The 12,034-nt window shown below is 58.6% G+C and overlaps 1 protein-coding gene across 3 annotated transcripts in view; it reads left to right on the top strand.

Annotated features, from left to right (window-relative positions):
- The window catches only part of CMTR1 (cap methyltransferase 1), a 52,800-nt gene extending 41,246 nt beyond the window's left edge, over window positions 1-11,554 (top strand). For all 3 annotated transcript variants that reach the window (XM_066359509.1, XM_066359510.1, XM_066359508.1), the window contains 11 exons: window positions 941-997; window positions 1,737-1,794; window positions 2,651-2,719; window positions 3,885-4,016; window positions 4,888-5,010; window positions 5,641-5,732; window positions 6,452-6,520; window positions 7,838-7,885; window positions 8,584-8,696; window positions 9,309-9,417; window positions 10,185-11,554. In XM_066359509.1, the coding sequence (XP_066215606.1) occupies window positions 941-997; window positions 1,737-1,794; window positions 2,651-2,719; window positions 3,885-4,016; window positions 4,888-5,010; window positions 5,641-5,732; window positions 6,452-6,520; window positions 7,838-7,885; window positions 8,584-8,696; window positions 9,309-9,417; window positions 10,185-10,317 (1,003 nt within the window). In that variant the 3' untranslated portion in view covers window positions 10,318-11,554. The remainder of the gene's footprint in view (window positions 1-940; window positions 998-1,736; window positions 1,795-2,650; window positions 2,720-3,884; window positions 4,017-4,887; window positions 5,011-5,640; window positions 5,733-6,451; window positions 6,521-7,837; window positions 7,886-8,583; window positions 8,697-9,308; window positions 9,418-10,184) is intronic.
- Window positions 11,555-12,034: the final 480 nt, after the last annotated feature.

Below are 12,034 nucleotides of genomic sequence, written 5' to 3'. Positions count from 1 at the left end.
CAACATTGGGACCATCTCTAGGTCTTGTCCTGTTGGACTGTTTAGTCTCTCATCAAGAGGTCCTATTTTCTTGCTTTATCATATCTCATAGTTTTTTTTATTTATTTATTTATTTTTTCTTCTTTTTGTATTTTTTCCAAAGCTGGAAACGGGGAGAGACAGTCAGACAGACTCCCGCATGCGCCCGACCGGGATCCACCCGGCACGCCCACCAGGGGGCGATGCTCTGCCCACCAGGGAGCGGTGCTCTGCCCCTCCGGGGCGTCGCTCTATTGCGACCAAAGCCACTCTAGCGCCTGGGGCAGAGGCCAAGGAGCCATCTCCAGCGCCCGGGCCATCTTTGCTCCAGTGGAGCCTCGGCTGCGGGAGGGGAAGAGAGAGACAGAGAGGAAGGAGAGGGGGAGGGGTGGAGAAGCAGATGGGTGCTTCTCCTGTGTGCCCTGGCCGGGAATCGAACCCAGGACTTCTGCACACCTGGCCGACGCTCTACCACTGAGCCAACCGGCCAGGGCGCTTTATCATATCTCATAGTTTTAAGTGAAATGCCAGTGTGTGTAAAAGAACAATGGAGATTAAAGCAGAAAGGGCAGCTGTAGGTGTGTTGAGTCAGCAGTCTGTAGACTGGGTCTGGGTTTTGCTGCTCCGTTTATAATCAGCTCACTGCTACCTTCATGTTAGTAAGGGTGGGCGCAGAACCTTCCTTTTAGCAGGACTCGGGAGCTGAGTGCATGAAGGGTGTGACTCATTTCTCCTACTTTCCCCACAGCCTTCATGGGCCCATGAAACTGTGCTTTGGGGTGCAGTCAAGGGTGTTCTTTTTTCTCCAGCCCTTCCCCCAAATATACATGGTCGCTGCTTCTGCTGAACTTCTCTGTCCTGATGTCTCCTGGCTCTGTCTTTTGGTAATCCTTCTGAGATCAATTTATTTTTTCTCTTTTAGCCACTGTAGTCTGCAGATCAAAGCTCTGGCCAAAATCCATGCCTTTGTTCAAGACACGTGAGTCCTGCCCACTTTCCAGAGTTCACTTATTTTAAGGGAACATCTCTTCGTTCTGCTCCTCCCCCTGAGCTCTTTGTTTATTTTATTCCAACAAACATTTAAAAATATGTACCCTTTTATCTCCTACTCCGCTGTGGTCTCTGAGGCATGCCAGGGAAGCGTCTGGCATGGACCTTGCCCTGGAGTAGAAGACTGTGTGGTGTCTTTGGGAGGATGAGGGTATCCTAGGAAAGGGTACAAGAAGGTTACTAGCAGTGTGTTGGGGATATATACAGAATACATAACTCGGGACATAGAATGCAGAGTGACCAGAGGGGGAGGTGGGACTGGTGAGGGAACACCGCTGGAAGGGGCCGGCAGAGTAATCAGCTTTCTGGGGCACGGTGGTGGCCACTGCGTTGGACTTACAGGGCCTGTGTCAGCGGAGGAGGAGTCAGAGTGTACCGCTGGGGGACTGGGAGGCGGGGGGGGTGGGGAGCCCTGGGTCTAGGTGGTCAGCAGGGCAGGCCCCCCCGTTGTGGTGGTGAAGACACATCCCTCCTCGTGTACACCTGCACTCCCCCGTCAGGAGCAGGGCCTGTGAGTGTGACAAGCACTCCGGGTGAACGGCAGCGTGGCTCCGAGTGTGCCCACGGTCATGCTTGCGGGCCTCCTCTCTGGGCATCTGAGGGGCACCGAAGGCACACTCCTTGTACCTCATGGAGGTTTTCAGCACTTGCTGCCTTCATTTTCCCAGGACCCTGAGTGAGCCTCGGCAGGCGGAGATCCGGAAACAGTGCCTTCATCTTTGGGGGGTGAGTGTCTCCCCAGCCCGTTGTTGCTCCAGGGCAGGGCTGTAGAGAACAGTAGGCTTGCCCCAACCGTGTCGCCTGAAGGTCCCCTGCCCCATGAGGAGTCTGCCTGCCCCCACGGCCTCCAGAGCTGGAAGTCTCAGCATTGTGGGTGTTAGTCAGCCCCTTGGCCTGTCACTGCCAGCGTGGCCTGCAGCTGGGCCATAAAGGACGGGGTAGGGGAATGAGCTTTGTGGTGCTGCTGGCGGCCCCGAGTAGCAGCACTGGCCGCACAGAGCCCCAGAGACAGGGCAGTGGCACACGGGGTGTGCTCCCGGGGGCCGAAAGGGAGAAGGGACTGCCTTCTCCTCCTCCATCCCCTCTTGAGCCCGGGCTGTGTGCAGGTCCCCGGGCTGACCCACTCCCTCGCCTATATAGACTAATACAGCTTTGGTCAGAAGTACATTTTTTTTTTGTATTTTTTTGAAGCTGGAAACAGGGAGAGACAGTCAGACAGACTCCCGCATGCGCCCGACCGGGATCCACCCGGCACGCCCACCAGGGGCGACGCTCTGCCCCTCCAGGGCGTCGCTCGGCCGCAACCAGAGCCACTCCAGCGCCTGGGGCAGAGGCCAAGGAACCATCCCCAGCGCCCGGGCCATCTTTGCTCCAATGGAGCCTTGGCTGCGGGAGGGGAAGAGAGAGACAGAGAGGAAGGAGGGGTGGGGGTGGAGAAGCAAATGGGCGCTTCTCCTATGTGCCCTGGTCGGGAATCGAACCCGGGTCCCCTGCACGCCAGGCCGATGCTCTACCGCTGAGCCAACCGGCCAGGGCCCAGAAGTACATTTGAAAATCAAAGCTCCCTGCTGTCTGTTTTCAGATCCCCGACCAGGCTCGAATTGCTCCTTCTTCCTCAGACCCAAAATCTAAGTTCTTTGAGCTAATCCAGGTAAGTTTTTATTTTCACCAGTTATGTGGTGAAAATAAAAAGTTAGGGAGGCCTAATCTAGACCCCAGCTGCCCAGCCTCCAGAAGGCTGTGCAGGCACCGCTGGGCTCCAGGGGGCTGGCTGGGAGGTGGGAAGCTATGGTGTCGGGTATGGGGTTCCCCAAGAGCCCGTCCGGCGGCCTGAAGACTTCTCCCCAGATCTGCTGTGCTCAGCATTCCTGCCGCCCGGAGTGTGGTGCAGACTGGCACTCCCTGGTGAGCGTAGGTCCCCTGAGACCTGCCTGCAGGGGAGACATGAAGTGGGGGTGGGAGTGGGGGGCTGACCGGGCAGGGGAGCTGGCAGAGGCCCAGAGGGGCTGCCAGGAGAGCTCTGTGATGGGCCTGGCCTAGCCCTAGGCTCCCTGTCCTGTTTCTAGTGAGCTGGGCCCTGGAATTCTTCTGCCTTGTTTTCTTCTAACACCCAACTTCCAGCTTTTCCCTGGGTTTCATTTAAATCGGCCCAGATTACCAAAACCACTGTGCTGGTTTTGAAAATGAGATTGGCCTGACCCGTGGTGGCGCAGTGGATAAAGCGTCGACCTGGAAATGCTTTTGTCGCCGGTTCGAAACCCTGGGCTTGCCTGGTCAAGGCATGTTTGGGAGTTGATGCTTCCAGCTCCTCCCCCCCTTCTCTCTCTCTGTCTCTCTCTCCTCTCTAAAAACGAATAAATAAAATAAAATAAAATAATTAAAAAAAAAAAAAAAGAAAATGAGATTGAAGATAGCCTCAAAAGAATAGCATGTGTCTATTTTTCTGAATGGGGCGGGAGAAGAGTTAATTGCTCTCAAATCAACTGCTGGCGAGTCCTCGCCTTCAGTTTTATCGAAGGGGCGGCTTTTGTATTCTGGTGACATTTCCTTACAGTTCAAGTAAATCTGTCTGCACCTGGAGATGTGGCGTTTCCCTTCCCGGATTCCCCTAGGTCCTAAAGGACACTCCAGGCAGACAGAGTTAGATCCCATTAGTGCTTGGTCAGAGAGGGCAGGGGTGCAGGGGCCCTTTCAGAGAGCAAGCGCTTCCTGTCCCTCACCTCTGCCAGCCTGCCCCCACTCCTATACAGGCCCCCACACTGAGCGCCTGTCCCTTCCCCCAACCCAGCCGTGTTTTCTCTGACCCGGGGCTGCAGGGCACTGAGATTGACATCTTCAGCTATAAGCCCACACTGCTCACCGCCAAGACCTTGGAGAAGATCCGGCCAGTGCTCGACTACCGCTGCATGGTGTCCGGCAGTGAGCAGAAGTTCCTTCTCGGCCTGGGGGTAAGTCTGCAGCTGGCTCCCACCGGTGAGGGCACGGGACCCTCCCTGCCTTCTGTCTGGGAAGCTGGACAGCTGCCTGCCACACGCAGTGCGTGTTTACTTGGCACCGAGGAGCGGGCGCTGTGACCCCAGGGAAGGTATTTCTTGAAACTTTACTTGCTTCCTTCCTCTGAGTTAGCCCGCATTTTCATTCATTCATTCTTCCTGTTGATGTGTTTGCTTGTTCATCTGTGTGCATTGCTAAAGGGAACACTGCCTCTTTCTGGGCTGGTAGGATGGTCAGTAGGCTAATCTGGCTTGAGCCACGGGCCATGTTTTGGTAACACTGCCACCACCCCATGCCATCTCTTCTTGCAAAGACACTGCCTGTTTCCTCGGCCCTGGAGTCGAAGGCGAGCGGAAGGCAGGCCGTGGCAGGTGGCATGGTGCTTGGTCGGGTGAAGTCGTTACTGCTGCTCCATTCCACTCTGACCTGTCTCCGCACAGCTTTCTCTCTCCTTCCTCACTTTCTGTCCTCTCACACTTCTCCTTTTACTTCCTTCCTCATCTGCTGTCTGGGGCCCTTACCAGACGCGTCTCAGACATGCCCACTAAGCTGGATCTGTCTTGAGGGCCACTTACCGTGGACTTGAGCCTCTTGAATGGCGCCCTGGGGTCTGTCCCTACACCAGGGCTGAACCCGTCTCTGCTTGCCTCCCGCTGAGCTGCTGGGGACAGCATTACCTTGTCACTGAAGTGTAGCCGGCTGACCTCTCCTAGACATCTGACATTTCCCAGCCCCATCAGCTTATAGTCACCAGCTAAAAGCCCTTTTCAGAGCTCCTACCCCTCTCTCTGTAGCTGCCTGACCCAGCCCTTTCTCTGCCCGTAGAAGTCGCAGATCTACACGTGGGACGGCCGCCAGTCAGACCGCTGGGTCAAGCTGGACCTGAAGACGGAGCTGCCCCGCGACACTCTGCTCTCTGTGGAGATTGTCCATGAGCTGAAAGGCGAGGTCAGCGCTGGTTCTGCTCATGTGTCCTGGCCGTGTCAGGGACCTGGGACAGCGAAGCCTGGCCCTTTCTCCCTGAGTTAACGGGGTGACATTGTGTGTGGCGTTTGACAGGCCAGGGCCAGGGAGGCTTGATGATTCCCCTGCCCCTGGCGCAGTTGCCTGGTGTATTCAGGTGGGAGGGGCCGCAGTCTCCACATGTGAAGGAGGAGACCTCTGTCATCTCTGCGCCGAGGGCCCTGCTGGGCCTGCTGCGTGGTTTTTAGCTGCTGACTTAGTTTTTGACCAGGGATCCCGTGGGAAGCAGCAACTTTCCCACGAGCTTTGGATGTTACAGCCATGCGATGACTCTCAGAATCGTCAGCGGGACAGTGGACAAGGGTGGGAGGCCAGGCCTTTGGCTGCAGTGGAGTCTTACTGGGTTTGAGATTCGGGGGGGCTCATCACCCAGCGCCTCAGATCAATGTCTGCTCCGAAGCCTGGGCCAGTCTGGTGCTGAGAATTAGCTGGAAGGGAGGTGGGAGAAATACCCTGTGTTTAGAGCCCGTCCCTTCCCTGGCTGTGGGCAGAGTGGTGGGCAGGGCGGGCCCAGGCTGATGCCTGGCAGGGCGGGCAGCATACTTGTCCTTCTAGGGGAAGGCCCAGCGGAAGATCAGTGCGATCCACATCCTCGATGTCCTCGTGCTGAATGGCAGTGACGTGCGGGAGCAGCACTTCAACCAGCGGTCGGCCGGGCCCTGGGGGGCGGGGGGGGGGGGGCTGGGGCGCTTCTGGCAGCGGCCTCCAGGGCTCGGCCCCGTTGTGAGGCTGTCCTTGGAATTTTCCTCCTGCACCCATGGGCTGCGTCCAGGGGCGGAGGGAGAAGTCGGCGATGGCACTTCAGTTAGCACTTGGGCCTTGCTGGTCGGAGACACGAGCACGCTCCTGTTTGCCACAGCTGTTCAGATTGCAGGGGACATTTGCATTAAGGTTGAGCAACAGGGTCATATGGGGAGGAGAGTCTTCTCTGGAGAACATGTCTTATGCTTGGGCGGTCCCAGTTAAGCCAGTTTATCTGGAGGCACTCTGTTGGTGGCTGCATGTCTCATGAGTTGTCACAGAGGGGGACATCTTGCACCGCCACGATGCCGATGTCATTCCTCAGTGGCCTCATCTGAGTGAGTGTACTGTAGTAGCTGTGGTTTGGGTGATGGAGCAGACATTTGCAGTAAAAGCGATATTGAGGTTCTGGACGCAGCTGGAGGTACAGTTCAGGGAAACCAAGATGTAGCAGAACTAGAGACCAGAACCCAGAGAGAGGGAGGGCATGCAGGAAGAGCTGCTGGAGAAGGGCAGGCGTTTCCTGGGGGCAGAGTGCTGCTCTCCCACTGGCGTGAGACGCCCTGGCGCGAGTGCTGATGGAGGCCCCTCTGCTGGCAGCTGAGCGAGTCTGTTTGGATTGTAGGATTCAGCTTGCTGAGAAATTTGTGAAAGCTGTTTCCAAGCCTAGTCGGCCTGACATGAATCCCATCAGGTGAGCACAGCATCTCTCCCTCCCAAGCCCCCTCCCCGTCCCACTCTCCCTGTCCTGTCCTGTCCTGTCCTGCGGGGATGGAGGGCTCACTGGAGGGGACCAGGCGAGGCTGGTGTTGGAGAGATGATGCTCTTAATGAGTGACTGTTTGGGGTGCTAGGCAGGTGGCTCCCGCGCCCAGAGTAACTCCCCACCCTGCTGGGCCTCCACGGAGAGTCATCCCCAGGGGCTAAGGTGTCCTCCTTTAAGATGCTCACACTCCCCTGTGAGTCACACTCAGGCTGAGTGTCATTAGCATACCACCTGGCCTTGTCAGTGAGAAAGGCTCCTAAGGGAACGGGAGGTTTTGAGCATGAAAGAGAGAAGGATGGTTTGAGGGAGTGGGCTCCCTGGGCTTGGGGAGAAGGCCGGTGTGCTGCCGTGTTAGGCTGTGAGCAAGTTCCAGGGTCCTCGGGGAGGAAAGGAGAATGAGCAGTCGGGAGCAGACAGACGAACAGACTGCTCGTGGCTTGGCCAAGGTCTGAAGTTAATACCTCTGGGGCCTCATATGACTAGAGAATAAGGTGTCTATTTATACTTTATCAAGTACTTTTTAATATGAATATACTTAGTTAAAATTAAATCTAGGACTGAGAATGCTTTTTATAGAAGTCTTCTGAAAATCTAAAAGCAATTTCATTGTGTTTGCAAATGGCCAGTCAGCCTGGTCCCGAGCGGCAGCTCCCAGGGACTCGGCTTCCATTGCTGTGGCCAGGTTGCTGGGTCCCTGGGGACCTTCCCCAATGGGAGTTCCCAGGTTTCTTCAGTGGTCCCCAGAAGTGGAGGGCTGGCCACCAGACGGGGAGGGCTCCTGTGTCCTGGGTAGAAGTCGCCCTGCCCGCTATGGTAACAAGCCTAGAGGGACCATGTAGAAATTACTGCTACAAGAGGGCCTGAGGTCCTGCAGTTGGACATAGACAAGAGCTTGGATCTTGGTGCTCGGCCTCTGGTGGCGGTGGTGACCAGCTGGGGTGGGATGTGGGCAGAGATGTCTGTTTGCCACCCTCCTGCGCCCTCCTGTCGGCCGTAAGCACAGCTGCACTCCCCAGCTGCCCTGGGGGGGGCCTGAGGGGCGCTGGTGGCTTGGAGACCTAGGGTGTGTCCACATGGGACAGCAGTGCAGGACTGCAGTGTGACAGGCTGGGTTCGCGTTCTTGGGAGGTGGGCGGTGTAAGGGCCTGAGATGGAGGGCGAGGACAGGCACGGCCTCTGCCAACCGGCCGCCGCCGCCAGGACAAGTACGTCCCCAGTAACCCTTTGTCCTCTCCCCACCCTGCAGGGTGAAGGAGGTGTACAGGCTGGAGGAGATGGAGAAGATCTTCGTCAGGTGAGTGACTGGACCCGGGTAGCTCAGGCTTGGCGGGCGTTGAGGTGGGGGGCATCGCAGTGCCCAGGAATTGCGGGGATGGCAGGGGGGGGCGGGAGTTGGCGCTGGCACCTGCCCGCCCCGCCTTCCTAGCCTCAGTGCAGCATGTGCCGCACAGCCCAGAGCCCCTGGCTGCAGCTGATTCAGCACCCTGTCAGGAGGGAAGCGGGTGCGTGTGTGTCAGGCAGAAATATGGGCTCATTGGGCTGTAATAGTTACGATTGTCCCTGCGAGGGGCAGAGCGGCAAGCTGCTTGAAACGCCATAAATCCCAGCTGCTGGTGCTGACAGGGACAATGCGCCTGGAGGGGCAGGGCAGTGGAACTGCTTCCTGGGACTCTGAGCTGTGGGGGGTGCTCAGACCTGTGGGTCTCGTCCCGGGTGTGCGCCCGTGTCAGCCGGCACCCATGGGCTCAGATCTTACCCTGATTGATGCCGCCCTGAAACACTTCAGCACTAGGTCAGGGCTGTGCCATTCCCCTGCCTCCATTCCTGAGCCCAGGACCACACTCTCGCCCCGGCACTGTGGCCGGGAGCAGCACGCTGGCCCTGCCTCGGTTCCGATGTTGAACTGAGGTGAATGCAGCGGGCAGTGTGATTCTGAGGACAGCACGAGTGACGCTGGGGCTCTGTCTCACGCACGCGCCTTGGGGAGACCAGGTTGGAGATGAAGGTCATCAAGGGCTCCAGTGGCACCCCGAAGCTCAGCTACACGGGGCGGGATGACCGGCACTTCGTGCCCACTGGTCTCTACATCGTCAGGACAGTGAATGGTGGGTGAGGAGCGGCTGGTCCCTTTCCCTGTCCCTGTCCCCACTGCCCAAGCAGGCTGATTGGCCCAGACCCTGCCTGAGCCAGAGCAGAGGGTTCCCTACGAATGTGGGGAGCAGTCGGACGGGCATTTCTCTGGGGTGTGTGGTGCGGGGGATTGTGTGCCCTGAGCCTCTTCCTTGGTGGGTCCTGCGGGGTAGGTTGGGGTTGGGAAGAGAGAAGCCCACCTCGTGTATGCACATGGTGTCTTCAGGGCGGGAAGAGGACCTTCCCATTGGACAGTGGCAGGTCCAGAAAGTCAGGCTTGGCCATTTGCACCCCCTGTGGAATCCCTTCTTCAGAGCCCTCTGGTTAACAGTCCTGCTCCCTCTGCCGGGACCGAGGTGTTGCTTGGTGCAGGTTGGCAGGACTGGGTGGGCTTGTTAAGTAATTATCTTAGTTGTCCTGTGCAGCCCCTTTGGGCTGGTGATGAAGGCTGTGTCCTCTCGTTCTCTGTGGGCACTTCGGGGGAGGGGAGCGGAGGAGCACGAGTGGAGGAAGGCAGACCTGTGTGGCCTGACCTGTTGCCCATGGGCATCGTGCCCTTTCTGGGTCGCTCCTCTTCCTCCCGTCAGAGCCGTGGACGATGGCCTTCAGCAAAAGCTTTAAGAGGAAGTTCTTCTACAACAAGAAGACCAGAATGTCCACCTTTGAGCTCCCTGCAGATGCCATTGCCCCGTTTCAGTAAGTGGCCCTGCTCCAGGCCTGCACCTTGGCGGCCCCAGGCACTCCTGCCCGGTGGCTTGCCAGCCCTTTGGGACGCAGCCCGGGTCCCGAGACCTACTGCTGCCCGTGCAGGGGCTCCTGTGAACAAGGGCCAGGCTGTCCCACAAGCTCGGTGAGAGGACAGTGATGCCGGACCTGCTGTGATGGCTGGGGGTCCTGGGTGGGAAGGTCCCATGGAGCAGCCACTGCTGACACAACTTCCTGACACTGTCCTGGTGGTGGGGACATGCCAAGTGCCCACAGCCCACCCCTCATTAACTCAGGGTCCCAGCTGTCCCTTGTCAGGACCCAGTGCCCATTTGCCAGTGTTGGTCATTGGTTCCAGTAGCCACCGGTAGCCCTACTGTGCCTAAAATTAGCTCGATACTAGTGTCAGTCACTGCACTAACACTTCTATCAGAACAGCACGGACAGGTAGGCCGGGACTGTCGGTAATTGTAGAAAGGCAGTGAGCAGCAGCTGTTTGTTGGGGAAAGCTGATTCTAGGAAGCAAGGAGGAGGAGCTGGAGCCTTCTGAGGTTCTGGCTGCAGAGGGAAGGCCCGCAGGTGGGGTCACTGATAGACACCCCCCCCCCCCCCAGAAACACTTGCCCCTAAACCCCTAAGCTACAGTTGCTGGGACTGTGTGTGTGTGTGTGTGTGTGTGTGTGAGAGAGAGAGAGAGAGAGAGATCTCCTGGTCCTCTGCACCTGATGCAGCCCTCGGACCTCCCTCCCTTTTTCCAGCATCTGCTACTACAGCCGGCTCTTCTGGGAGTGGGGGGACGGCATCCGTGTCCATGACTCCCAGAAGCCGCAGGACCCGGACAAGCTGTCCAAGGAGGACGTCCTCTCCTTCATCCAGACGCACAGCGCCTGAGGGCCCGGGGACGCCCGCTCCTGCTGAGCGCCCTGTCCTGTGGGTGGTGGGGCTCTGCTGGGGCCACAGCACCGGTCCCTTCCCCTCCTGGAAAGGGACCTCGGAGCAGACACTGCAGCCTGGCTGTGCGGGGCCGGAGGTCTCTGTTTCTCCTGAGGGGCTCCGCTGGGGGCCTGCAGAGGACACTCGCGTTCCTTCTGGGACACCTTTTAGACTTCCCTCCCCAGAGACCTGCCTGGGAACTCACTCCCTCCCAGAACTCTGGCCCGGAAGCCGCTGCTCTGAGGCGGGTTTGGGCCAGGATCCAGGGTGCGGGCCTGCAGACAAGCAGCAAACGGCGAGGCTTTGGCTGTGCTGGCCTCCGGCAGCCTGCGGACTCGCTTTTCTGAGTTCCTGCACGGCCCTGAGGGTGGCCTCGCCCCAGCTGGGCCCGGCTTGGCACTGGGCCCCCCGGGTGGGCGGAGGCCCACTGTCGGGAGCTGGCCAGGAGCAGCTGCTGTACAAATCGAGGTTTTATTTCTCTGAACTTGCTGTTTTGTTGCCAAGTTGATGATTTTCTTGTCTCGTCCCCCACCCTGTCTCGGTCTTCCCTGGAGTTCACAGCCTAGACCTCTGACAGTCCCGCCGGCCGGGAAGGGAGGTGTGCGGGCCACGTCCCTGACACCACGTCAGGGTGCAGCAGGTAGCGCTGTCCTTGGTGGATGTGACTGCCTTCCTGGGCCGCATCCCCCTTGGACCTGAACCTGGGGCAGCCCTGGAGGGGCAGGCAGCGTTCTCGAAGCCCTGTGTCTGTGCCCGGCAGCAGCGGCCGCACTGCGGTGAGGATGCCTCACCCTCCTTGGCCACAGCCACCTTGCTACCCGTCTCCTCCTCCCCAGTAGGGTACAGTCACTTCTGTCGTTTATGGTCACTCCATTTCCTCCACGGTGGTGGTGCAGGGGCAGAGGGGAAGATGGGCAGTGCTGGGTGGGGAGGCCCCTGGGGTGGTTTGGAATGGGAAACCCGAGATGTTCACACAAGCTCCCTAGGGTCCCATCCCCGTGCTGGGCTGGTTTCCATGGAGATAGGGTGGAATGGGCTCCACCTGGGGGTGGTCTCCAGCCAGCATCCTGCCCCCCCCCCCCCCACCGGGTTGGCAGCAGCACTGCTAAAAATGCTGTATTTCCACCCAATTCTGGGTATATCTTGTGTGTCTTGCGGAACCTTGGGTCATTAAAGATAAACATATTTTTATGTCTCTGTGGCTCTGGTGGGGCTGCTGCTGGCTGGCCCCAGTGCTGTGTGGTCTGGGGCTGGTGTGGGCGGACGGTGGAGGGGAGAGGGTGTGTTTAATCAGAGCCTTGTCCAGCTCGGCTCCTGGAGCTGCTGCTTGCTCCACAGAGGGGTCTGGGGAGCCGGGCAGCGATGCAGCTCCTGCTGGAAGCCAGGAATGGAGGATGAACGAGCCCCCGGCCCAGAGGGGTAGGGAGGCCCTTTCCTGCTACGTGAATCACACAGCTCACTGGTGGTGCTGTGACAATCCGGGATCGGCCCGCTAACTGCAGTAACAGGTGTCAGACCAATTAGTGCCACCAGACCAGAGGAAGAGCGAGGGGGAGATGGTGTCACTGGTCCCTGGCAGCGTCCCTCCCTCCCATGCCGCCACTGGGGGCTGCGCTGTGAGGTGGGGGACACGCAGGTGCTGAGGGCGCCTCCTGCCCCTTTCCCGGCTGGTTCC

Source organism: Saccopteryx leptura, chromosome 1 (genome assembly GCF_036850995.1).
Source record: "Saccopteryx leptura isolate mSacLep1 chromosome 1, mSacLep1_pri_phased_curated, whole genome shotgun sequence".
Taxonomy (NCBI): Eukaryota; Metazoa; Chordata; class Mammalia; order Chiroptera; family Emballonuridae; genus Saccopteryx; species Saccopteryx leptura.
The sequence above is the reverse complement of the archived record's forward strand: the minus strand, read 5'-3'. Positions and strand labels throughout refer to the sequence as shown.